This window comes from Falco naumanni, chromosome 1 (genome assembly GCF_017639655.2).
Source record: "Falco naumanni isolate bFalNau1 chromosome 1, bFalNau1.pat, whole genome shotgun sequence".
Taxonomy (NCBI): Eukaryota; Metazoa; Chordata; class Aves; order Falconiformes; family Falconidae; genus Falco; species Falco naumanni.
In genome coordinates, this window is record NC_054054.1 from 81,406,845 (window position 1) to 81,432,539 (window position 25,695).

General features: G+C 39.0%; 1 protein-coding gene across 6 annotated transcripts in view; it reads right to left on the bottom strand.

Moving 5' to 3' along the window:
* Nucleotides 1-25,695, bottom strand: part of MARCHF1 (membrane associated ring-CH-type finger 1) — a 253,229-nt gene that overhangs the window by 36,121 nt on the left and 191,413 nt on the right. For 4 of the 6 annotated variants that reach the window (XM_040601470.1, XM_040601460.1, XM_040601445.1 and 1 more), the window contains 3 exons: nucleotides 15,570-15,620; nucleotides 2,617-2,696; nucleotides 1,601-2,341 (listed from right to left, as the gene is read on the bottom strand). In XM_040601470.1, the coding sequence (XP_040457404.1) occupies nucleotides 1,601-2,286 (686 nt within the window). In that variant the 5' untranslated portion in view covers nucleotides 2,287-2,341; nucleotides 2,617-2,696; nucleotides 15,570-15,620. The remainder of the gene's footprint in view (nucleotides 1-1,600; nucleotides 2,342-2,616; nucleotides 2,697-15,569; nucleotides 15,621-25,695) is intronic. The other 2 variants (XM_040601479.1, XM_040601489.1) reach the window with 1 other exon arrangement.

A 25,695-nucleotide genomic window follows, 5' to 3' on the forward strand; every position in this document is an offset into this window, starting at 1 on the left:
GTGGCTACTACACTGGATCTTCAATGCATGCAGGCCTGCTGGTTCAGAAATTTAAGACAGTTCTGAAGCTGTTGAAGTAGTTACCTGCACATCTCTGAGTCATACCACATAGACACGCTCCAAGTGCATCAAAAACATGTAACATGTTTACCACTGCTGCTGTATCTTTGTATTTCTGTAAGGTGAAGAGATCCCAAGCCAGGGGGGTGGTCCTGACATAAAAGCTGATGTACAAACACAGCTGGACTTTGAAGACTCTTAAATTGTCATGGCAGACAAGTCAGACAACTGAAATGTCCATTCTTGCTTGGTAAGCGTAACAAGAGCGCATAGCCTAGCTGTGTTAGTAACAGGTTGTATCTCCTGCTGTGAAAAAGCACAATTCCTGCACAGCATCTCTTTTCTTTTCAAAACTAGGATCCTTGTAGTGTGCTACTAGGCTGAAGTATACTGTGGAGCTGCATGATGTGATACTGTGAACTTCCTCATTCTGACTGTGTTTACATTACCACGCAAATTTCTTCCCAGCAAAGAAAAGTGAGAAGTTCTGGGTTACTGTATCAAGAAACTAAGCCTGATCCTCATTTACACTTTGTAGATGAGAGTCAGTGCTGGCCCTCAAGTTTGGACTTGGGAAAAACAACCAAACCAAACACCACCACCCCCCTCCCCGACCCCATTCCCCTCCACCCCCCCAAAAAAAATTTTTAAAAAATTGTTTCAGTTCTGTAAAACTTACGGGATGGTGCATAACACCCAGGTTGCCTAGTAGACAAGTAAAATTTGTACTTTAGCTCAGAAGTGGCCAACTTGCTGTCATTCCCAGGGGAAAATACTCACCTTGCACAACTGCATGCCTCACACCAAGGGTATCAGACTGTCAGAAGCCTGAATTTATGGATTAGAGAGAACTGTTAGTTCTGCTTTTTCTTTCCAAAAGCTTGTTTTAATTTTCATTCTGCCCAACCATCCTTTGTACCTTTGCAATCCTTGTGATGGGTACCGAACTACCGGTCCCTACCCATTCACAGCACAGAGCTGTTCAGCGCTGCAAATACCCCTGCCACTCACGCCCAGCTGGAGGGGGTGCTTTGCAGGTACAGTCCATCAGATTGCTGTGATAATGCAGCTCTAGAGGACACTGAATCAAGACCATACGTTTATTTCATGAAAGTCAAAGAAAAGTGACAGCGGGACCAAAGCTGGATTTGAACTGATCACCTGACGAGGAAAAACTCCGTATCCCATTGCATTCAGCTGTCAGGCACTGCCTCCCTCGCTGCCTCTGGCTGGGGATTTAAAATGCAGCAATACTCTGCCAGAGGACACACTGTATCCGTCACCATGAAAAAAAATGGAGCAAAGAAAAACATTTGGTTCCCTTGTAGGATTTACTGCTTTTAAATAAGAGAAGTATCTTTTCAGACTGAGATACACTAACATCTCTGTTAGCCAAGGTTTTTGTGTTGCTCCACGCGGCCTGCCTAGCAGCTCATTACTGAGAAAAAGTGACAAGAGAGCAGTAAAGAGAAGGACCCTCAACCCCCGGTGGTGAGAAACTCCTCTTAAGAACATGAAATCTTTCTTATTAGGCACTAACCTGCACACTTCTAAATCATCAGACCAGTCATCACACAACACTGGAGGCTTCTGAACAGCATCAGTCACACCGGACCCTGCCCCAGAGGGGGCTCTGTTATCTGGGACTGCCAGAGCATCACTGCCAGAGCCTGCATCTGCAAAGTGCTCCTTGGAACCTCTGCCGTGCCTAAGGAAAGACGCAGGCTGCCGATCTCTGTAGTAGCTTTTCCCTTTGCTTTTCCCACACTTTCTTGAGGAAATCCTTGCTTCCTGAGATGACACTGAAGACTGTGACTCCTTAAGCTTTGGAACCCTTCTTCGGCGGTGATTTAAAGTAGGATTCTCAGGGTCAGATACCTCTTGCTTCTTTTTCCCCATTGTCCCCAAGGTGACAAGTTCAACAGCATTATTCTTTGAGAACCAGTCCTGGTTACTGCACGATCTACTGTTCCTTCTCCCTCTCCTGGCCATTCTGGCCTTTTCTCTCGCTCTCCTCCTAGCCTGAGCCCACTGACTCTCATCTGAAGATGATGATGAATCAGATGCCTTCCAGCTGGATCTCGCAGGCTCAGGATGCAATTTGCATTCTTTCCCCTTTCCTTGCTTTTCTGTATGCTCACCATTGTCTCCAGTCTCTCTTTTCCGCCTAAACCTTCGTTTTACTTGTTTCTTACCAGACTCCCTATTAGAAGGGGTCAGCACCATGACAGGGGTTGCATGTTCAAGCTCATCTTCTGACAAGTCATGCAAAGTAGTAGATCTAGACAAAGCAGTAAGCAAAGGAAAGGGATGGAAATGGTAAAGGTGGATGGGAAGAGAGAAATCACCAAAAAAAAGAATGAAAATGAGAACATGAATTCTAATAGAAAAACATGAGACCGAAAAGCAAAAACAGAATGAAAACAAAGATCAAAAGACAACTAAAGTCTATGTAAATTATGAATAGCGTTAAGCGGAAGCAAGAGCTACATATTATTTAATAAAAACAACTATCAAGCATCAGCCAGATTAGAGTGTATTTTTCTCAGCACATACCTACAAATGTCCTGAGTGGAAGGGCAGACAGACAACCGTGACTGACTCCTGGGAGCTGTTCCTGTTGTAGGACTGCTTGCCTGTTGAAATAAGTTAGACAGTTTGGAATCTTTGTCCATGAAATACATCGCAGATATTTTACTGCTTTGCCACATGACTACAAAATTAAAGTAACTGTCACTGCTGTTCATAGCACACTGCTGAACACATACAAGCTCACAGAATACAGGAAGCCTGACAAAAAGTGAAACCTATTTGTGGAACTAAATATGACCAAAGTGTTTCAGCTCTCGTTTGCTCATGGCTACTTTTTGTCACTGTTTGAGGAAGCCACTTTCAACATTTGAGTTGTCATTTTGGTTTTGATCTACTGTAAATGTCTGATGGGAAAAGGATGTTGTTTTTATTTCATGCAATCAAACCACCATGGCGATGCCCTTCAAAACGGAGTGAGGTGCCTTTACGTTACACTGAGTGATGAAGAGCACAAAGCTAACTTGAGTGGACTGACAGAACAGCAAGAAAATTAAAGTATGTTTTAAAAGGTTTTCAAGGCAATCAGATCTTCTAGAGGCGCTGAAAAATGTAAGAACTGATAAGCCTGAGAAGACCAAAGCACAGGCTGCATCACCACAGAGCTAATCACATTCTCGAACAGCAAGAGAGATTTAAAACACCTGCAGTATGTGACATTTTGCTCATAAAGTTGTTGATACAAATTGTAGACCCAGTTGCTCAATACTTCCACCTAAAACATTATTTTGATGGTGTTAACAGCAACCCATTTCAACATGCCTCACAGTCTAGTGGCAGCATAGCTGTAAAGAATCCAAACTTAAACCCAAGGCTTTGTGATTCTTCAGGATTACTCATGAGGTACAGTACTGTGGGGAGAGGGTCCAATAGAAATCTTCTTAAGGCTATGACCCTCCTCAAGGCTGATAAGGGCATTAGCTTTTAGTATGCACCTCTATCCCATGACCAAATAGAGGCAAAATACTACAAGCCTAAGAGTTCCACAAGATCACCCACCAGATGCAGGGGAAGAATGCAAGGGTACAAAGTACAAACAACACAAAGGTGTAAAGGCTGTCATCCCAAGCGTTTGTACTAGCAAATCAAACTCAGTCACACACAGAGTCCATAATTAAAATTATTTCTAGCTCACCTTTCACAGACATTTCTGTGGTGTCAGTTTGAAAATTTATAATACAAGCAAACATACATAAATACAGCAAGTACCTGCTGACAATTCACTTTCATCCAAGGTTCTTAACATCCATTATATTTCATGCATAGATTTTTTTTTTGAATCATCAGTCACCACTACGTGCAGTTTTGCTTTTAATGGGATAACAGCTGAGACTCAGGAATGGTACTTTTGCATGAAAATAATCTTCTAGCTTTGGAATTCAAGTAACCTTTTTTACCTCTTGATTAATATCACAACACCAAAAACATTAATAATTCTTTACTACCAGTTCCATGAAATGGAACTCAGAGGTATGAAAACTAAGCCAACATGGGAAATTAAACTGACAAGGCATTTGGGCACAATCCTTATGTTCAAATGCCTTTTCAATGTCTTGGGTGCCCCAGGCAGAGGAGGAACATTAGTGTATCTACATGCAGCGAAATTTCTCCATTTCAACTACCTGTATTAGAAACAGATGGTGTATGTATGGTCAGGCACATATTTCCACTTGCGTCTCTACGATTAGTTTGACGTGATCAGGCATACCATAAGGTATGTAAGGAGGGAAGATGTAGGAATCAGCACCAGAGCCATGCTGTCGGGCTGCAGGCTGCTGCTGTGTGAAGCAACGTCCCTCCAGACTAAACCCCATGTGAAGGACTGCTGAAGAAATCCAGCCCTAGGGTGAAGCATGGACTCCTGCACTCAGGCCTCATGACTGAATTCATGCCTCACGGCCCATTTCTTTCCCCCCTCGCACTGTTACCACTGCTTCTTTCAGGACCTCAGGGGTTCGCCTTGCTCTTACGTGGTGGTCAGGTCATCCTCACGCTTAATGTGAGCCCCATATCACCTTGCCACAAGCATTGCCCTTGGAAGGGATCAGGACTGCAGCTAAGCTGGCCCAGGAACTGCACAGCAAGTCTGCACGAGTTTAAGAAACTTTCAGCAGCTATCACAGCAGGAAGTCAGCTAGACCGCTCTTCAGAGGGCTGGAATCAAGCCAAAAATTAAAATCAATTCCTTGAAAAGCTTTTACACTTATTATTTGGGACTGGAGACCAGTGGAAATCTAATTATTTTAAGATAACAATTACATCACCACTTTTATTGCTTAAATCTTACATTTTACTCTCAGCTGTAAAGAGGTCTGGACTGTTTCAGCCCTGCTCAGTCAAATTTACTTTCTAGTTCCCCTGCACTGGCATAATGATAAGTTTAGTTGCACATAACTTGGAGAAAGGTTTATTTCCTTCTAAAATAATGTACATCAAATTCTTTTAATAAGAATGAATGCTTTTTGCTTGTTTGTGTCATCTCTATCGGAGCAAACCTGACATCTGGTCAGGCAAAAAGCCTGTGCGCTACTGACGTCTTCAAAAACAAAGCAAGAAAACTACAACATGCCAAGTTACATACAAGATAATTCAGATTATTTGCAAGCAAGTTTCATTCAATGGGTTTCTACAATTTTTAAATACAATTTTTTATTTTTATCTATTTAAAATAGCTTCTAATGGTAAAAATCATAGAACCATAGAATACCAGGTTGGAAAGGACCTGGACCTCAAGGATCATCTGGTCCAACCTTTCTCAGGAAAACACAGTCTAGACAAGACAGCCCAACACGCTGTCCAGTTGAATCTTAAGTATTCAATGCTGGGGAAATGAAAACGAACAGATGGAGTGATTTCCAAACCCAAGAAAGTTAGTGTTTCTGACATTCATTATCTGATGTTTAGTTACGGAGCACACGGGTACTAGAGGGCCTTATTTTCTGAATAATTCCTGTCTCGCCTCTGTATATTAAATGGGAGTGCAAGGATCTGTTAACGTCAGGTCTGTCCCTGTTACCAGGTCATAATTAATATAATCGTTCCCAGCCAGTCAAGCTGTTTTTAAAAACTTGTACATTCCAACCCAGCTGGAAGCCTATTCCAGACCTTTACCCCCAAACCCCTTTGCTTTGCCACCCTACCCATGTCCTGACAGAACAAACTGCATCTGCTTTCTGCTGCAAACACTGGCTCTGGGCTTAACTGTTTCAGTAATGTTCCCTCTCAGCCATCTCCTCTACAAGTTATACATCCCAAACTCAATTAAAAAAAAATAAAATATATTCTTTTAAGCCCAGCCTCACAGTGAAGATACCTAAAGCAGCATTTAGTCAGCTGGTGTATTTACGGAGCACAGCATACAGCCGTAGGGAAGGTCCAGTTCGATCCCTAGAAGGGATGCAGTTGTATACGTACAGCATTTTGCTCCCCTGAAGGGCAGAGCAGGCTGATGAGCACCCTGAGTGCTGCCCTGCACAAGTTCCACGTTTCTTCAGTCCGCGCTGCCCTGGAGTCTGCCGGACTGTGGCTGCCACAAACCACGGTGCTGAACGAGTCCATCATTCCGGCTCACAATACAGGCTTTCTGCTATTTTAAATCAACTTTACTGCTACTTTCAGCGACAAAATGCAAAATCTTTTAAGTGACATCAAGTTTATTTTAAAGGCATATCAGACAAAGCAAAACATGATCATCTGAATACACTGTGCTCACATCACATAAGTCCAGCTGTTATGGGAATGTATATGCAACAGATGTTGGAAACAGCCTCCAGCAGACAGATCTTACTGCTATAATTGCTATCCCATTACTATATTGCTATTTAGCACACTCAATATTTTGAGATACTGTATTTACTGAATAGAGGGATCAGATGATGCTGTGGATTCCAATTCCACTTGGCAGGCAGAATAATGAACTTTTTTTTTTCTTCTAATAAAAAATGTGTTCCTTGAATGAATATCTACTTCAGACAGCTTAAGTGTACAGCTCATTGGAATCAGAAAACTAAACCGGCACTGTACTAATTTTATCATAGCAAATTGTATCAGCAGCATAATTAAATGTGGTAATTCTAAATAAAGATGTCTGACTTCATTTATAAGCAAGGCAGCTCATTTCTCTATGCCATCAACACAAGGAAGATGTTTGAGGCATAATACCAACTGCAGCTGATTAGGTTTGGCATTTCAAAATTGTTAGTAGAGACAGATTCCCCACTCACCACCTTCTACTGTCTTGGTCAGTTTAGATTAACTCCCTTGTCAAGGATATGCAATTCAAATAATAGACATGACAGGGCACTTATGCATAATTATTTTTGATATGTTCAACAGATTTGATAGTATGCTTTTTAAACAGAATACTGGTAAATATGGAATCTTCAGGACAAGTGAGATTATGATAATTTATCTATAAATACAGAGTTTTCAGGACAAGTGAGGTTATGATAATTTATCTAACACAAAGGGACTTTAATATCACACACGTGTCCATGTTGAAAGACTGCAGCAGCAACAGAAATGGGAGACAGAATGAAGTTCAGCTGATGAAAACAATACAAATTTCAAATCAAGATTGCCTTTACTTTGGTGTTCAAGATCCAGTAGAATTTTCCAGAAAACAATAAAACCCAAGAGTCCTCACTGACCTTAACACTACATGCTGAAACCAGTCCAAGAACTTGAGCCGAGTTGTGCTCTGAAAAGAGAGAAGGGCTCTGCTTTGACCTAACAGAAAAGCTGAGTGAAAACATGTTCCACTAGTGCAAAGCATTCATGTAGAAATCGAGTTAAGCTTTAAATTAACAAACCAGGCATAATGAAAAGCTGATATAAATGGCTCCACGGATATCACCAGAAAGGCTAATGAATCCTGTACTGCCTCTGTCCTGACTAAGGAAGGCCAGAGGCATTTCCAAAAGCTGTTCAGCTTGCAACGCTGCTTAAGCAGAAAGTTGCCGAAAATTGAGGGATGACAGGGCAGACAGGGAATATGACTAATGTTTTTATACTCCTACGAAATATGCCTTATAGCAGTGATGCATCACAGAATCCTCCGGATCCCACCAGCCAATATATTAAAAAGCTGAAACTCTATCCATCAAGGAATGGATACCTTAGAAGATTAGAGCAGTTTGCATGGCAATAAGCTCAGCAGGAGATCCACCCTGTGTATTTTGGTTTGAAAATTTCTGCTTTGTAAACAATGCAACTTTTAATGGAAAACATCCATCTCTATAGGCCAGGTGTATCCTACAAAGTATGTATTGATGGCAACTGAAACTTACTCACATGGGACTTCTTGGTTTTGTTTTGCTTTTTTTTTTTTTTTGCCTTTTTTTCCCCCTTCTTTATGATTGAGTTCTTGTTCTGTGCTCAGATTTCAAAGTTCTTATTGTCTGATGGCTTACAGCAACTGTTAAATTAACTGCTAACTCAATTTCTGTTACATTTTCTTTCACAGATATTTTAATTATTTCCTGCACATTTCTTCCCCAAACCTTTTTTTTTCTCTCCTGCCCTCCTTCCCTGCCTTCCACCTGCCTCTGAAGAGAAGGAATAAAGGTAAAAGTAACACAGAAGGAAGGAGAGGAAATATCCTTACAATTCTGCTGAATGATACTGTCCAGCACCTTTGACAGTCAGTACGATCCTGTTATACAATGGTTTGAAATCTAAATCACCAAAGCAGGTTTACTATCCATCAAAGTAAAATAAAAATTGCAAGTGGCAAACCTATCCTCCCATTTAAAAAATGAACCCCAAAAAAGCAATTACAACTTTGACTTGTAGATTCAAACAGCTTTGAAATTTCTTTTCTCCTGTCTTACTGATCTATCTTAATCTTTATCTTAAAGGCACAGGTTCTACTAAAAAAATCCACTCTTTCTACAGATGTAGAAACACTGCTAGGTAAGCTTTGAATTATCAGATGGACTGTAGTTTGAAAAAGTCTTTGTACTGCACCAATGCAGTATTTTTGATTCATGATTCTCCTGAAGGATGCATCTTTCTAGGCATTATCACTTTCTTAATAAAAATGTTTTGTAGTTCTTAGAAAAAAATGCACTGATGTAGGTGATTGAAACAAACGATGAGCTGGCCTTTAGACAAAAGGTGCAGGGTCCTGAGACCAGCAGCTTTTGACCATCTATAGGGAGCCAAATGCAAATTTAGCCTGTAGGAAAAGTGAAGCATAAAACCTGCTTCTTTGTTGTTACTGGGTTTTGTAGTACTTTAGTTCTAAAGGCAGTCAGTTTTCTTATTCAAAGAATATAATTTAGAATTTTTTTCCTGAAGAGGGCATCTGTTTTCACATATCCTTCTATCTGCAAGAATTAAAACCTCAGAATGTTTCTATATACCACACAGCTGTCAATCATATGACATTCCTGCCATTCTCCCACCAGCGTATACGTGTGTGAGTGCACACACTCACCGTACTCTTTGTTTGGTCTGATGGGCTATGCAGGAGATAGACAGGATAAAATCCCATCTGTGAGGATATCATTATTATATTTGAACAACTCTACTCTGCTGTGTATTTGATATCTAATTATTCCAGTCCTGAGGAAGAGAGAAACCTAAATGCACCAGACCAGACCACAAAAGCTGTAGAAAGGATATTGAAATGACTAAACGAAAAGACAGTGAAAGGCTAACAATGCATTATTACAAAAAACAGGAGACACCATATTTTCATGAAGTGCAATCTACCTCAGACTGCAGCAAAAAATAATTTTGTTTCACCGTATAAATAAATTTTGCTTAATTGAATTCTTTTTAGGACAAAGACCTGAAGCATGCTTCAGAGTGCCACAGTGAAAAAATAAACGCCATATAAAAATTTCCAGGAGTACATATGGAGCAGGTATGTTACAGATCACGATTCTTGTTGAAAACCAAGCAATAAGCACATGTAATAACTTGCATACTGTGTTTACTGAAAACAAATCAAAGCTACTTCTCCTGTATCTTATTGCCTATAACAGGACAGGACTGAAATCTGTGATAACACAATGTCTTTACAGAAATGGAAATTATATATAGGCATTATGCACAAAGTAAGCTTCTATAAACACAAACTTTGTGGTACTTACTACATTTCAAACATATATACAATTTTGTCTGGATGTGTCAATGTGGCATGTTTAGGTATACTCAGAATACACAGTAAGAATTGTGACTTAATAAAACAGAATCTGTATAATTGTATGTATTATTGTATACAGCTACATACAGCTGTATTTTTATATATGTATCCCCTCTCATTAGAACATGAGTTTAAAACAGATCAAGTGTATCCAAGAATAAACTGAAAGCGTGTTTTTTTTCTTAATGATTGTCGCCTGCAACTGAGATGTATTTAATGCAATTTTATTCAGAAGTTCAAATTTCAGGCAGATTTAGGGAAACTCTGCAGTCATGCCTTTTGTTAAGCTTCCTACAAATAAAAAATAAGTTGTATTGGCAAGCCACGAAGTATTCTCTAGACAAAGAAATTAAACATTTACATCTAAGAAGAAAAAAAGTGCAGCGATAGTTATTAATGCCATTGTATCTAGTTCTATTTTTTTTGCCTTGCTGTGTTTTATGGTCTGATGAAAAAAAAATACTTTTCACTAACTTGTTTACTTTGTGCTGTTGTTTTTTACAGTAAATCTGAGTTAAGTGCCAGGTTAGTCTTTATCTTTGATATTAATGATTCTGTTTATGAGCAAGAAGAAACATTTAGATGACTAACATAACATTTACACACACTTTCTAATGACAGTTTTGTATACACGGTAATATTCACTGTAACAGCACTGTTGAAGGCTGATATTTTACCCTTTACAAAAGTAAGGACTTGTTTTTTTCTTCGTTTATTTTCTTTTTTGAAATCTCTACGTTTTCTCTTGGTTGGTCACTACAGTAATTTAGAAGCTACACTTGGAAAGGCTGGAGTTACATGGTTCCTTGAAATAAACCCAAAACACACCAATCTGTAAAAAAATTGTCATTTATGACTAGCATGAAATTGGCAAAGAACAATAAGAATAAAAAATGTGGATTAACCTGTACCAGTGCAGTCCCCTGTAGCAAAATGCAAGGGGTCACACAACTGCTCTTTAGGATTCAGTCATGCAAAGGTATCTGGGAGCTCTGCAATCCTCTTTCAGGCTATCAAAGTCCATGATACGAACTTCTTTAAAAAAAAAAAAAGTGAGTTCCTTTATGCTTTTTCCACTATAAATAACTATCATTTGTGTTTACAACAATTCAGACAGAAGATATTATGAATTGTCTGCTGGTATCACCGCCAAAGACATGGGGGTATGTTTATCCATTAGAAAATGCACAATGTATGCTAACAGTGCGTTCTGCTTCAAGTTGTGTAAATCACCCGAACGGTGACACAGGGCTCTTCATACATTCACCTCGTACTGAGAGAGCATGAAAAATCAGAGAATATAAAAATCCATGTGAAAGAGCATTCAATTTCAATGGAAGAGATTAAATGGAAATTTAATTATATAAAATTATATAAATGACAGTCAGTTTGTGAAATATATTTCAAAATCACAAACCAAGTAGCTCAAATCAACAACTGGCAGCAATAAATTTTTCATCTAAGAATTTAGCGGGCACTACTTTGACATGCTGCTGTCTTTTGGTTTTCATTCGTATCTTACTGAGAGGAGCCCTACCTGACATAAGAAATCAGTACAGAAATTGCATAAACATACAGTAAAACCAATTCTTTCCTTTCTCTGTTGTTTTTCATATTCTAAATTAGACAAATGAATATTATTACACAGAATATTCCAAAATGATCACCTCACTTCTTCCTGATGTAAGTCAACAGAGTTTTATTAGATGGATGTTTCAGATACTTGTAAATAAAAAGTGTTCTAACACCTGCTCCAGACGTTTGAGAAGCAATTGAGCCAAAACAAAAATCAGGCAATTTGCTGCAAGCCTGAGTTTCTCTCCACTGAAAAATAAGCCCAAAGTTCCCATCAGAGAATTTCAAATCTTACTGCTGAGAGCGCATCCTTCTCTAAGGAGCTCTTGAATCGTAATTAACATGCAGAAAGATAATTACAATGTGTTAGAAACACTGCTTCCAGAAAACACTTTAACAGAACCAGGCAGCCTCAGAAGCACATATAAGCATAACTTCTACGGACCGTAATTCAAACACAAGATTTGCTCCACTGGTTAACCACAACAGAAAGAAATCAATCCACCAGATCCTTCTCAGACTAGCTTTCCTCTTACATTATACTCATATTTAGGAAGACATAACAAATTTAATGAAAAAATCTACAGTGCAAAGAAGTAGGTAGTAGCAAATAGGTAACAGACAAGGTCAAGCTTTTAATTTGTGTAGATTTTAGATGCACCCAGATAGGATAATTGTAATTCTGAAATCCAGAACACTGCACAGGACTAGCTCTTACAAAGAATAAAGTTGCCCCTACTAGCAGCACCATGGGAATGGATGGGACAGAAAGTCTAAGGGTTAAAAAAATAATAATAATTTAGAAACAGCAAGGCTGGTTTCTAAAATGCACATTTCCAATACTTCTATGTTTTTATTCATATGTATTACAGTACGTAGGTTCTGAAAGCCGTAGTTAGTAACTAGGGCTCCCCTTTGTCCCTGTGAGATAATGCAAAATACAGATCAGTCCCAAACACGATCTGTTACTCCCAGTGCCAGCAGGGCAGAAGGTAAGAAGACTTGTGTATTGATTTATTGATTCTACAGGGAAAATCTAGGTTACTACCAGAAATACAGCAGAAATCAGACACTGATACATTTTCCTAATTGTCTCTGCTTGGAAAACCAGCTGAAGGAGTTGCTCCTGGAGACCCAGGGCAGTGTTACCGATGTATGGGCTGACATGAATGAACACTGTCGCAGGTGGATCTTCACTGCGGACAGTCCTGTCAGGCAGGAGTACCAGGGAACAGGCAGGCAGGACTGGGCAGAGTAAGGAACAATGAGAGTACAAAATGATGCCAGATCACTTGCAAAAATTTGCAATTATCTCAGTGGTTACCCCACAAATGGGATATTTAAGGTCACTGTAATGAGCTGGGAAATAACAGAGATAGATCAGCAAATTAATTTGGGCAAATGCTCTCTCCTTCTGACCTGCCAACCAAAATGGTGCAGGAGGGCCAAGGGCAGGGGGCATAGAGCACGGTGCCTTATGGGGACAAGGGCCAGTGGGAGCTATAGCTGCACCACATCGCTTTCACCGTTCATATACTCTTGCCCGCAAATAAAATAGCAACTGATTCTGTGCTGAGTCGAGTTAACAGAATGGAAGTGCAGGATTTTGCTTTACTCCTACCATATTGATGAAATACTTCATTACACGTGTAAAAAATAATTGACTTTTGCAGGTAGAGCTATGTAATACCATAGTTACATGAAAATAATTTGTAAATATTCCAGTTGGCTTAATTTTATAATAGTACATGTACAGGTATATTGGACAGCTACTGTTTTTACTTCGTTAACGTGTATTACATTAGACGTTACAAATTTGTATTGAAATCATCTGAACATTTTAAGTTTTGTCCTTTCATTTGCAGAAATAGTTTACCACTAAAATTCTTATCATAAACTTACATGCAAGATAAAAAAAGTCTTTGCAATGTGCTACATTTCTGCACTCTCAATGGACAGCAAAAGTCAACAGTAAAATTAAAGCGTTGATTTCCCTCTTGCCCCTCTAGTGAATATCTGATTTTAAAATCTATAGACTGAATTGGTATATACCAACTAGTATCTGGTAAATAACAAACAAACCAAAGCCATTCCTTCTTAGCATGTCTAGATAAGTCACATTCAATGTTCAACAATTCAGTTTAAGCTGTAATACCATGTACTTCAGAGTTAATGTACCTGGTGCACAAAATTGCCCAAGCACACAAGCAAACCTCAGGTGTTCTCTCTGAACAAAAAACCGTTAAGAGTGTTAAGAAATACGAATCTGTATTTGCAGAATCTCGGCTACATTGCATTTCACAAATGGTGGTACAAAATCCAGTGATACCAGGGAATGTCTACCCTGTATATGGGACAGGAGCTCCGTATACGACCAAGGGCGGCGTACACAATACACAGTAACTATTACAATATAACTGCCTATTTGACCCTTCATACAGGCAAATGAAAGCAGTAAAAGACAGTGTTTTGATTACCATAATTTATATTTTTAGATACAGACTTTCTATTTTTTTCTGTAAATTGAAATTTTTACTGTGTGCAAGATCCAACACTGCACAGAACTCAACTTTTGCCTTTGGTGTGTAGTTTACATCACCTAGATGCTTCCTATCTTGTTTTGAGGTGCAATATTTGTTACTATTACTTTATGCCATGCGATACTAACCTGAAAAGTCAGGTGTTTGCTTTTCTGTTTATCTACACAAATATACCCTCTTGTCTTACAAAAAAACAGCCATTTTGAATCAGACAACAAATTGGAAACTAGATTTCAAATCAAATGTCTTTCAGCATTTGAAAAGCTTCACTGGCAGGTACCTTCACATGGAAAAATTGATCCAAAAGAATGAATGATGCTATACATCAGAAAAAGATTATAAGCATGCCTGGAAACCTTGCTTTTTAACTTACTACTCAAAAAGGTGCAAGTACACCTTTCTAATAAGCATCTATACTTATTTATGCAGAAATTACTTCACAACAACTGTAAGTCACTGCCATCTTTCTCATGTCAATGAATATATTTATGTTTTGTCACCGTGTAACCCACACAACTGACTTAAAGTACTATCAAGTCAACATAGATTTACAGTAATTACAACTATAGACATACATGTAAAACTTTTAGTGAAAATAATACATACAATTCATTGTGATCAACCTTATAAGTGCTTAACTATATATTTTTTAAAAATAGGCAGCAAGTCAGGAAAAGATCAGCCATATCCTGCAACAGGCTAGATACATTCTAAGCCTTTTTCCTTGCATTTTTTTTTCCTTCTTAATGTAAAAGAGCAGAACCTAACAAAAACCTAGTTTCTTTAATTTAAAAAAACGTTGATTTTTGTTTGGGTTTTATTGTTTGGTTTTTGTGGGGTTTTTTTTTTTTTTTTTTTTTTTTTTTTTTTTTTTTTTTTTTTAGAAAACAGTTCTACAGTGTGTACCCCACAGACAAAAATACTGTGGGGAAGGGCCTTAAGGATACTGTGCTTGCACTGAGTGCAAAATATTTAATCTGTAGATACAAACATAATACATGATGGACGCTTAGGCTGGGATTCAAACAATTATTGGATTTTCATCTTTTACTTCCTATATATCCTGGCTTTTTGGCATAATTTCAGCCACATCTGAACCAAAAATACAGACAGAAGGGGGTTAAAACCAAAGAACTCCAGTACAAATCACATTCTGCCTTTTCCTAAAGTTTCCCTTCTCCGTTTTTTAGAAATTAAAAAGCATCTAGATATAAAGTCCTGGTTTCTGTGAACCATAAATTCCTGTAAAAGGAATTCAGAATTCAGTCTGAAAAGATGACACATTCATAGCATTACACATTGTGGTTGTAATTATTTGATTAGGGCAGGGTGATAAAAATCAAGTAGTAATTCTATCTTAAGCCAAAGCATTAATGTAACATTAAGCAGTTGTGGGAAGCAGGTGAAAAAGGCGCAACTGTTATTTACTACTTATTATTACACATATGACAGTAATGACTAATTGTATATTGATACTTTAAGATGCATTTTACATGGTAACCATAATGTTAGGCAGCAAAAAATTAAAATCTGCTGTTTGTAAAGAAAACATCAGAATATGTATATATGGTTAAATGAAGTAAAGTACCATATTGCATTTGATAAACTTGGTGTTCTTTAAGTTCTATACAAAGGAAACAGATGTCACATACCTTTGAAATGTTACTCGATCGACTTGTGGAACGCCCTGGGGATTTATCATTCTGGAAAACAAAATTTAAAGATGAAAAAAGTTATGTCATTTTAATTCTAAGAAGTTGTTGTACTCTTTTTGTGATTGTGCACACAGTTTCTCTTCCTCTGTTTTTCTTCAGTTTGACTACTGACTGTACGATGGAAGACAGCTCAACAAATAAACCATTACAACATTCATGTTCTGTAAGAACATTCAAGTTCGGTAACAAATTAATGTTGGCACTTAATTACTGTTCCTTTATTCCACAGGTATTTTTAACAACATTTTGAGTGAAAGATTAATGTGTCATCACAGCTTCTCATGAAAACCGGTACTCTTGTATGAGAGGAGCATTTCATGACAAATAATAAAATCCACCTAGTTACATTGGACATATCCCTGCTTAAAAAGTTGAATTCATCCTTTCAGGAAAATTAGAACAGTACGAGATGACATCCTGGCCAGATATGCTGAGAACAACAAATTGTAACCAGTCATAAATGTAGTTCAATGTAACGATTACACCTCCATCCCCCCTTGTTCATGCAAAACACACACACACACACAGACACACCCCCCCAACACCACAGCCTGAACTCCAATAATGAAGTGTATGTTGAATGTCTCCATTTCCATAGCATTTATATTTGATATTTCTGGCAACCCAAATGAGGAAGTGAAGCAGAGGTTCAATAATTCGTTCAGTATTTACACATCCCCAGCAACAGATTCAGCTTCATTTGCACTGAAAAGGTAAAAGGGATTTCAGAAGCAGTGCTCATCCCCTTGGTAAATGCATGTCTTAAGGAGGTCACGGAAATGCTTCTCTCAGCACTGAGGATGGAAGTTCAAACACTCAGGTGAAATATTCATATAAACAAGGCTGATTTCTACCGAGAAGGGGTTGAACTAGACGGCATTTGTGCAAGTTTGTTAGATAACTTGCTTGGAGGAACAGGGGGACAAAACCCAAAGCAGACCTTTCACCTGTGCAGCTTAATTTGCAATGCATGCATCACTGTGGCAGGCTGACACATACGCTAATAATTGCATGCACACATGTCCATCGAAGGCTTTCAACTTGTCCATGACCCCCCTCTCCTCATCCTTCATTTAAATACAGAAAAATACAGAAGCTGCCAGTTGAAAAAGGCTAAATTTCCTACTCCATTAATACACGTCTAGTCTAGAAAAATTCTCTAATAATTTGTAGCACAGAACACTTCTGCGATGGCAAAAATGACCAAAGAAACCCCTAAGACAATTTGTCAGCAAACGTATAGGAAAAAACCCTTTGCCATTTTTGTATTAAACAAGCTGCTTCGATCTCATATGCACACCCATATGAAAAATAGTTTCAAACCTATTTGTTTCATGGACCTATATCTCTCTTCTTTCAGACTGCAGGTGGTTTGTGTTTTTGTTCCATCCCTCAGCACCATCAATTGTTTGCGCTGCAGATATTAATACATTGCACTCTCTTTTACTTTGCCTTCATCAGCACCAAGTAGCACAACAAACTCTTGCCCTCAAAAAAACAGCATCACTGAACTCCCTGACTGTACACGATGCTCCATTTTATTCTGCCATATCAGCTTATTCTCAGGACTTAACCACCTTCAGGTTTGTGTGTCACAGTTTCTTTTCTAGGAAGAATTAAAAAAAAAAATTTCTTCAACTTATGCTCTCGTTTATTATATCTCATCCTTGGGGGTGGCCCTGCTTTGAACAGGGAAGTGAACCAGATGATACCTTCTGACCTGAAGTACTCTATGATTCAAATATTATGTCTGTGATATATTATCCACTGTAGCTTTGGTAATAAATTAATAGTTGCTTACTCTTTCTAGACAATATTAAATATATACAGGTTTGAATGTCTTCATTTATATCCATAGCAAATACGCTTTGGATATTCTGGGTCAACATTCAGAGCAGCTCTGCTTTGACCTCAAAATAATGGAAGTTACAGACCCATGAAATTAATTCCCCTCTTGCGGTTAGAAATTATGAACGCACATCATAGATGAGAAACTCCCTGCTAAAAGCATGCAACCTTTGTCCTCCCACACTTGGACTACAGAAATATTTTGTATTTTCTGACAGTGTAGTGAACTCTGGAACTCTAACTTCCTTTGTTTTAACAATCTGTCATCCACAATTCATCTTCAAAGTCTGTTTCCTGACTACAGCTCTCTAGGCTTTTCCCATGATCCATTCTTCACTGTGGCACACATCTCCTTCACTGTGATTACAACAGCTCCAGCCCTCCTACTGAAAACTCCCAGCACCTACGCTCTGCAAAGTGCCAGCTCATACACTGACTGGTCTAAGTTGAGAGAAAGAGTGCTGGCTCTACAGCTTTTTGATAAATAAATTTAATCATAATTTCCAAGTTCAGTATTTCATTGTCATTTATCCTGAAAAGCATGTAAATTAAACACAAAATGCTGCACTAAATAACATACATCGATTGAAGATAGAATTCTTCATTCAAGTTACATGTTGCACCTGCATGAACGTTTATACAAAGGAAGAACAGAAAAGTAACAGTAAAATCTCTTTTGAAATGTGACCTCAAAGAATATCTGTATGCTTCTATTTTAATGGTTTATGTGTACAAAGTACTCAAATTGTTAAGAATAATTGATTTTTTTTCTTACTGTAAGTAAAGAGGAACCATCTTTATTAAGAATATTTTTCCTGCAAGCCTGCTAAACAGTAATAAAAATATTTTTTTTCTACACATTCAATATTAATTCACATTTGTGCATCAGGGAAATGTCTTACCATGTCCTTCCAATCAGATCATTTCAAGGAAAGTAGCATTCACTGTTAAGAATTAATGCTTCTCAGCAGGAATTATTTAACATCTGTAACAAGGGTTCTTGAGCTCCTTGACTGAGTTTTCTAAATTTAACACATACAGGGTTTTGGCCCTTGAGCAAAGTGAAAACAAAATATTCAGAGAGATCTCTTGCTAAAATTCTCAAACTGCCTTTTCCTTCAGTCAACGAAACAGCAAAACGATGCCCTCCCAGACTCTGGCCACGACAAGTACAAGCTTCCCAGGTTCTATGTTGTCCGATGCAAGCCACAATGAAATGCCTGTCCTTATTTCCAGACATCCTGTACTGCCAATATTTTTTTTTGTGCGCGCGTGTGTGTGTTTGTGTCTTGTATTACATCCTGCAAACACTTATCAGGTACATCTTCAAAACTCTGACAGCACAGCAAGTTCCTGTAACTATTCCACTGGAAAAATCAAGAAAAAAAATCAGTCTGTGTTTGTAAATTTCCTAAGAATTCAGTTTTGCCAAAATAATTTACAAGGATATAATTGAAAATGTAATTCAGCCTTCAATATAAATTCTGCAAGAAAGACAAGAAAGAAATAATGCCACAAAATTTCAGACTATGACATGTTCATGAAACTGTTTTGGGAGGAATGTTACATGCACCTGTCCCACCACATCCTACCAAGAAAGCTCTGTATGTAATAAGGAATTAAAATACTTAAAAATAAAATAATTGCAAAATCTCTTGTTATGACAGTAAACCACCTCCTAAAATTTCATTTCAGCACACGACTAGGCTCTTGAACTGTTATTATTTTCAGTGACGAGCTTAAATTTAAGCTCATTAAGCTTTCTGATGCCCAACGTTATGGTTTTTCCCAACTAGCAAACAGGGTAGTAAAGACAAATTCCTAAAATACCACAGTGAACAGTTCAAGCTCTCGTTCTAAACAGGAAAGTGGTAGATTAGCTGGTTGCTTTCTGACTCGCACTAGATATTCATCCACGTGGCTCATGATCTTAAGTCTTGTTTACTGGCAAAGCACATTTCAAACTAACCGATCCATTTGTCTGGTTTCTTTCATTTTCCCACCCCCTGCACTTAATCTCTCTGAAGAGAGCACAATATCATCAATAACTAAGCACAATATCTCACACAATATCTCAACTCACAGGAGAGCTTTAAGCAACAACTTTGTCACACACAAACATCCAACCCATCCCCCCCAAAAAACCTGCATAAAATATTTTGCTTTTTTTTTTTCCTTTCCCATAGGCTCTAATCTTTGCATCCCAGTGGTGCAATATGCAGCTTCACACATCTGCACACAGTCCTCAGGCTTAGAGTTCTATACATGGTTGTAACACAGACTTTTTTCTAGAAGTCATATCAAAACATATCACAAAAATAAACATCTCCTAAATGTGAGCACGACACGAAGCAAAACAAACGTGTTTCTGCCTACCTAAAGTCCCCTTCTACCTAGTACCCCTTCCCTGCACCTGCACTGGAGCCTCCTTTTGCCACCTTTTCACTTCCGGAATTTTGAACAGGCGCAGAAACTGCCTTCACTTTATGGGAGGAGCTATCAGATATGAAGTTATCTCAGCCAGCAATGTCAGTTGCTGGAAATTTAAAAAGCAGGAATTAACATTATTATGTCCACATAATAATAATCAAGTGCACAATGTGTGGACTTGATACACTTATTTGAATATCCTAACATGAAAACGGAGAGACAAAACCACAAGAGGCAATATTTTCTGTAACTGATAAACAAAACCCTCAATGCCCATAATTAACTAGGACATAAACACACTGTGTAATTATTGGGCATCACGCATAATTTTACTTCGGAACCCAGAATGTTTTTACTACCAAAGAACAGCTGGATTCAAAGTGCCAACTCATAGAATAAAAGTCCACTGGGAATATTAAAGACTGTGATGCAGATGCAACCTTTAATTAAAAGAATAATAAAACATAAATAATAAACCCCTACATAATAATTATTATCACTAAACATTAAATACCAATTTAAATTTAAAAAACACATATAATATGTAACATTTATATTATTCATATATACTATATCACATCTCCACATATAACCAAAACATCTAAACAACTAAAACATCTACATCTGTCTCTCTAGGAATGTATTGACATGTATAAATGTGTAAATGAATTCGGTCTGTTCCCAGTCACCCGCTGCTGGGCATGGTCGGAGCCAGGCTAACACTGTCCCCCACAGTGTGCTTCTTGTTATGTTACTCAAGAACTATTTCAGTTTCTTGTGTTGGCGACTAAATTATTAAAACAAATACAAGTACTTATACGTATTTATTTATGATAATTGATACCAAGAAGATAATGACAATGTTAATACTGACAGAGCATACAACTGGATTCAGCCTTTTCTCTGCGGGAAGAAGGGGCGCGGGGAAAATCAGTTGCTGGCGACAGCATCCTAACAACTTTCAGGGTAACTGGCAATTTCTAAACAGCTTTGATGTGGGGAATTCAAGTCCTGGAAGGAACTCAAAGCAGATTTTAGCTTTAAAGTAATACTGGGAAGGCAGCTCATCATGGATTGACAGTATCTTTTATTATTCATGGAAGTATTTTCTTTGCTGTTACATATTCTATCCAATTTTTTCATATTTCAAATATTCAAGAGCTAGCCATATAAACAAATACATATTCTTACAATGTTCTAATAATTCTATTATTCTAATAATATAAGGATTCTTATAAATGAATCATACCACTAAATTAGCAAACATACAATTACTGGTAGTTAAGTCTATATTTGAAAGTGTAAGAAAATTTATCTCCTTTCTTTGTAAACAAACAACTTTCCAGTCTAATAAATCTTAACTTCACTAAGAAGTTCAACATTCATGTCAAATCACCTAGAAGGTCACCAGGCAAAAAGCCTGTGGAGAAGGTAAATCTAAAGAGACTGAAGGTCACTACTGTAAAACACAGCTGTGTAAAACCAGGTGATTATTAAAAACTAGGCTTCTGAGGATGCTGAAGAATTTCAGACATGCCATTCTGACTGTTAGCTTTGGAAACAGACTACATCATCCAGTTTGGCATAAAGATGTTAGTTTTATTACCCTAGGAATTGCACATTTTCCATATTTATATGTGGGTGGAACACTACAGAGCAATTATCAAGGAAATTCCCTATTAGTGGGCTGCTGGATAACCTTACATAAGTATAATGTACAGGCACTTTACTTGTCATATGCTGTGTTACTTATTTTGCAACTAAGATACCTTTGTGGCCAGATTTGCAGCACATAAGACCATAAAAATTGCACATTGGTACTTCCAGCACTACAGTAATGTTTGGAGTTAAACATTTCAGTAAGTTATTTTCTTCTTCATAATTTTTTTCTCTGAACAGAAATCTACAAAGCCACCAAGAGCATGGCATAGACATACCTCTGTTTCTTACAGCTGCTCCATGCACTGGTACCTCTAGCAGGCTAGGTCCTGTTCCTCTCATATATTATACTATCTTACTCCACATCAGTCTCGCCGGACTCAGTGTAGCAGCGTGGGGTTTTTTTAGTGTAAGCTGCTAATAAACATGATAAATACATCAGAATGTGATCCACCACACTTTTGAGTCCAAAATGCTAATTAAAATTTAATGAGGCTCAGAGCAATTTTCATCACAGGCCACGATGAGCATGCTTGCTGTTACAGTGTAAGGGTTTTGCAGTGATGCTTCTCCCTGCAATTGTATGGACAACTTCTGCGTTACAACACTGTTACTTTCTCTGTATTGCACAGATGTACAAGGTCAAAACTGTTTCAAAACAGGAATAAATACAACATTGCATTAAAAAAAATAAAATCCAGCATTGAATCAACCTTGAAACACCGCACGGGCACGCACAGAATACAGCCAGAAGGCAGCACATAAAAACACTTACCTGACGTAAGTGCTATTCTTTTAACAGCTCAGATAAAGAGCCAGATTATACTTTGTTGTACCATGCTTAGCCAAAGTGAAAAGTTCCCAGAAATCATAGAATGATTTATGTTGAAAGGGACCTTAAAGATGACCTAGTTCCAACCCCCCTGCCACAGGCAGGGACACCTTCCACCACACCAGACTGCTCCCAGCCCCATCCAACCTGGCCTTGAGCCCTGCCAGGGATGGGGCACCCACAGCTGCTCTGGGCAACCTGGGCCAGCGCCTCACCACCCTCACAATAAAAAATTTCTTCCTATTATCTAATCTACATCTGCCCTCTTTCAGCTTAAAGCCATTCCCCCTTTTTGCTACCACTACATGGCCTCATAAAAAGTCCCCCTCCAGCTTTCTTGAAGACCCAAGTACCTGAACGTACTGGGAGGCTTCTAGGTCGTCTCCCTGGAGCCTTCTTTTCTCCAGGCTGAACAACCCCAAGTCTCTCAGCCCGTCTTCACAGGAGAGGTGCTCCAGCCTCTGATCAGTTGTGTGGTCGCCTCTGGACTCACTGCAACAGGTCCATGTCCTTCTTGTGTTGATGGCCCAGATCTGACCGCAGCACTGCAGGTGGGGTCTCATGAGAGCAGAGCAGAGGGGGAGAATCGCCTCCCCTGACCTGCTGGTCACATTTCATTTGATGCAGCCCAGGGCATGGTGGTTTCTGGGCTGCAAGCACACACTGTTGGGTCACATTAAGCTTCTCACCCACCAGCACCCCAAGTCCTTTCTCCTCAGGGCTGCTGTCAATCCATTCTCCACCCAGCCTGTATCTGTGCTTGGGGTTGCCCTGACCCATGTGCACTTGGCCTTGTTGAACTTTACCAAAATTACAAATTAAATAACCACAGCATTGGAAATAACTTCAACACAAATGAGTAAACAGACAATATGTATCATGTAGCTGCCCTTTGACTGATCATGACATAAGAAACTAGCCAGAAACTCCTACTGGAAAACTATTTCTGGTAATGCCTAATACTAATGAGAATGAGGTTTGTGCTGGTTTTGGCTGGGACAAAGTTAATTTTCTTCCCAGCAGCTGGTGTGGGGCTGCGCTCTGGATTTGTGCTGGAAGCAGTGCTGGTGACACTGGGATGTTCCCTTGCTGCTGAGCAGCGCTGGCACAGAGCCGAGGGCTCTTCTGCCTCTCACCCCCCAGCGAGCAGGCTGGGGGGCACAGGGAGCTGGGGGGGCACAGCCGGGACAGCTGGACACAGCTGGCACAAGGGGTGTTCCAGAACATGTGGTGTCACGCTCAGGATATAAAGCTGGGGAAGAAGGAGGTGTGTGTGGGACATACTCAGAGTGACGGCGTTTCTCTTCCCAAGCCACTGCTCCAGTGACACAGCCCGGCTGTCCTGGGGGTGGCTGAGCACCTGCCTGCCCGTGGGACGTGTGAATGAATGCCTTGCCTTGCTTCGCTTGTGCACACAGCTTTTGCTTTACCTGTTAAACTGTCTTTATCTCAACCCATGAGTTTTCTCACTTTTACCCTTTTAATTCTCTTCCCCATCCCACTGAGATGGAGTGGGCAAGTGGCTAGGTGGTGCTTAGTTGCCAGCTGGCATTAAACTAAGACAGGTTAAAGGAAAAAACTGAAAATAAAAAAGGCCAGGACTTCAAAGGCTCAACATAGAAGGGTAAGCAAGAGTCTTACAACAAAGAAACCATACACAGCAGTCAAAGGGTCGGTCTTGCTTATTAATACCTCCTGCTTTCTAGGAGTAAAGGGAACTTGCTCCTCGTGCAATTAAGACAACCAGGAACGGAGGGTTGGAAGTGGCTCTAATTTATTTCTGCACCTGCAGACCAAGAGGAGCCCTTTGATTCAGTTCAGAGGCTGAAGGAGATCACATCCTTTCCCCCAATGAATGCAAGAAAAGAACGTGAACAAATTTTAAGCTGATCTAAGAACCATCTTCCACATTTGCCTGCTGCAGATAACATACTTCTCCATCCGAGTCATCAAAATGTGGTGCAACTATCTAGCCCCAGACCCACATGTCTCAAGGTTCAAGCACTTGAACAAGTTACTGCAGAAGTTTTCAATGGAAACTGTTTTATGAAGTTCCAGTGTATCAAAAATACCTCAAATTGCATAGATATTCTTCAGCAACAGAATATACTTTGGACCGTATATCTGAAGTGGACAAGATGCTACCTCACCCTGACTTGAAGTATAATATGTTTCTATGTCCAAAGCATCAAATTATTAAAATAGCAAAGAGAATTGAGGGGATTCATAGAAAGAAGAGTGAATAAGTACCACCAATATTTTTCATTGTTCAATGCAATGCATCACATTTTTGATAAATCTCTCCACTTACCCCTGCTAGGAGGCAAAATGTGGATGTTACTCAGGACGGACTTGGGCAATAAGCAATACACTGTGCTGTGGCCTCATGCCAGTGGATCTTTCCGCCTCCTTGTTCTAGGCCAAAACAGCAGATTGCACCTACCGGCGGATGGGTTCATGGTGCTCTTCTTTCCAAAAAGAAACCAGTGTTGTATCACCCAGCTCATTTCCAAATGCCATTATCCACCAGAACATATGGACACCAATATCCCAACCAGTCTCTAGGTTAGCACACTCTAACAAAACTCAGTTTCCCAGGACTGGTTTCATTGTTTAATTAGATGTGAAATTTTCATATACTTTTGTTTCACCCACTGAACTCATCGGCTGACTAACAACGTCAGGATATTTTTTTTCAAACTAACCAGGTTTCATTTACCCTTTTGCTTAATTTAATCTTAAGAAAAATCACAAGCATTTAATCTAATGTTGTTCTCTATGATTAGGTACCTAAGTCACTCTTGGTATGCAAAAATACACATCTAAAATAGCATCTGTACTTGTCAACTGAGGAACTCTTTGGCGAACACCAAGCATCGAGCATAATACTGCACGACAAGTCTACTGTAATTCGCTGCCTTTGCTCTTCAGTTTCTGCCTTGGGGGGGCTGGGGGTTGGATGGATGGGCATGGGACAAAAAGGAAAACAGCTGCCAACACGATAGTTCCTATGGTAGTTTTCTTGCAAGATACAAGTGATGCCTGTCTTCATCCAAAGCTGACTACATAGTTCGAAATTAAAAGCTGCAAAGATAGATACTGGACAAATGAAACTTGCCATTACCTTCTTATTAAAGAGTCACGGGGAAAAAAACATAGGAAGACTATATTTTGAAAATCAACAAGCTCCTAGTCTGTACTCCAATAACATACCTTGGTGTGATCAAGATGGATAGAATGTTATTTGTGAATGGAATTAAATGAAAAAATGCACAGAGGGATAATATTAATTAC